The sequence below is a fragment of the Limulus polyphemus genome, unplaced genomic scaffold (assembly GCF_000517525.1).
Source record: "Limulus polyphemus unplaced genomic scaffold, Limulus_polyphemus-2.1.2 Scaffold559, whole genome shotgun sequence".
NCBI classification, from domain to species: Eukaryota; Metazoa; Arthropoda; class Merostomata; order Xiphosura; family Limulidae; genus Limulus; species Limulus polyphemus.
In genome coordinates this window covers 341,444-344,051 of record NW_013666169.1, presented here as the reverse complement: position 1 = coordinate 344,051, position 2,608 = coordinate 341,444, and the positions used below count along the sequence as shown (strand labels likewise).

At 35.4% G+C, this 2,608-nt stretch overlaps 1 protein-coding gene across 6 annotated transcripts in view; it reads right to left on the bottom strand.

The window, feature by feature from the left end:
• LOC106459100 (endothelin-converting enzyme homolog) overlaps positions 1-2,608 on the bottom strand; it is a 74,123-nt gene that overhangs the window by 24,377 nt on the left and 47,138 nt on the right. For all 6 annotated transcript variants that reach the window (XM_022385526.1, XM_022385525.1, XM_022385528.1 and 3 more), the window contains one exon: positions 538-665. In XM_022385526.1, the coding sequence (XP_022241234.1) occupies positions 538-665 (128 nt within the window). The remainder of the gene's footprint in view (positions 1-537; positions 666-2,608) is intronic.

The following is a 2,608-nucleotide window of genomic DNA, read 5'->3' as shown; positions in this document are numbered from 1 at the left end:
GCTGCCTTCCCTTTAGCTTACACTGCTAAATTAGGGACGGCTAACGCAAATAGCCCTCGTGTAGCTTTGCGCGAAATTTAAAACAAACAAACAAACATGAAAATTATAAATAAATGGGATACAGTGTTTTAATAAAATCGCTCTTGAAACTGTGATGTCACTTCCTGTGTGTACGTTTAAAATAGATCAGTTCGGCAGATGTATGTTATACACCTTTCACTGTTTGATTATCCTCAATACAGCTTAAGTTCAATCAAATATAAAACAGAAACTTAAACACTGTGCGAAATTACCAGACAAATTTTGGAGTTTAAAACAAGCTAAGATTGATAGTTAATGCCATAATAGCAGTGTACTGTATCTTATTTTCTTCAAGTCAAAGACAAAGCGGGAAACCTTAATCTTTTATTGCTCTTATGTTCAAAGATGAGGCAAGAAATAATAATATTATTACATAATATTTGTAAATTATACTAGATTTCTAAGAACTGGAAAACGCACTCACATCTTCTGTTGAGAGTTCAAAATATCACTTACTTTTTTTATGAAATCCATGAGGGGCTTAGCTCCCAGTTCTTCCAATGTGCCATTTTTATCGAGACAGGAGTAATAATATGTACGAGCTTTTCTTTCTGCCTCACTTTCGAGTTGTATAGTCTCATCCTCTGAAATGAGAAGCTTAATACTTTATTGTTATTATTTGCTTGTCCAACAAGATGAGAAGCACAAATAATCTTACTATAATAAATGAAATGCTGTGATAATAATTAAATAAAGACAAATAATAGTAATATTATTGATGGTGTTTTGAAAAGTTAATGCCGAATTTTTAAAGATCTACATCCCTGAAGATGCAGATAAGTCCTTTGTGCTTCAATCTTGTTGAACTCTCACAGAGATATATTTTAAGGCAGCTTGTAGATCCTTGGTTAACTTTAAAGAGTAGAACGTTTTTATGGCAATTAAGGCAATAGAAATGAATAAATATTAACGACCACGTAAGTTTTAATTATTTGTTTCTTTACAATCAGATATTTTAAATATATGACCTTCTCTGTGGCTTATATCTAGGAATACATAATGTTGATAATTTCATGTTAGTATTGCATGCACGCAGGGCTGACGAGAGGGGAAGGGGCAAGGGAGCATCTGCCCCGGGGCATGGGCTGGCTCTCGACACCCCTGCATGCACATATCTTATGAGTCTGTGCTACTTATGATCTTATTTTTAATTTTATCATCGTAGTTACCACCCTACCAGAATTTAAAATTGTGAAATTTGGGAAGATTTAACTGACTCTAAAATTCGTATACACATGCACGGATCTGGATATCAGAGTGCGCAATTTTGATACTTCCTAAATAAATCTGTACATAATTTCATTCAAGTACTATATTTCAAAAATTATCATACAGGTGGGAAGACCGATCAAATACTAGTGTTTTCAAGTAAAGAAACAACGATATTTTTAGAATATGGATTCTTAGGGTCCAAACGCCTCTAACCCTAGTAATTCAAGATATCAGTCATTCACTTAAAACTTCTTTTAGGCAATTAATAGAAATCAGAGGAGAAACAAAAAAGGGATTACAATTATGAAAAATTACGTTATCGAATCGATAACAAGTTCTCAAACCAGGAAATGACGCATACTTTTACAGTCGGTATACAGTGTGTGTTTATTCGTTTTTTGAATTTCGCGCAAAGCTACACGAGGCCTATCTGCGCTAGCCGTTCCTAATTTAGCACTGCTATAGAGGGAAAGCAGCTGGTCAACACCATCCACCTCCAACTCTTGGGCTATTCTTTTACCAACGGATTGACCATCACATTATAACGCCCCCACGGCTGAAAGGGCGAGCATGTTTGGTGTGATGGGGATTCGAACCCGCGACCCTCAGATTGCGAATCGAGCGCCCTAACCACCTGGCCATTGCCGGGCCAAGTATATTGTGATAGTTAGTTTTTTAATTTTATACTTCCATTACAAAAGCAATTGCACTTTGATTTCTCTTCAATAAATGGGAGAAATGTTATTTTTACTGAAAATATAATAGCTTTTCATATTGTTGTTATCTACCAAGCCTATTGGCGAAAAGTTAGCAGTATAACAATTCCTTCTATGACTTTTTAAGTTTGAGAGTTCTCAAATTGATGCTATCTATACTAAGCCTATATTCTGGCGAGAATAGGGTTACCAGATTTCCAATTTGAAAAACTGGGACTTTTTTTCTCTGTAAACTGTAACTGAACAGCCCTCAAACATTTTAAATTACAGTAACACACTTTTTTACCATTTGTTAAATAATCTCAAGCTTATTTCATCGTATTTTAAAACTGCAGATAAAATCTGATAACAGCTTATCTATTTGAAATTAAAAACGCACTTTACCGAAAATTACACTGTTGTTTCTAAGTTTTTATTTTCGCGGCTAGGTGGGTCTTCAAATCACAATTCCTGCGGCCGTCCAGTGACAGATAAGGTTATGCAAACGTAGCGAAATGGAGGTAACACTATACCATGTGATCTATCTTTACCAAGTGTTGCGTCAGCGAGTCACATGACCACGTGACGCAACGTTTCTAGAATTATCATGTACTTTCGGG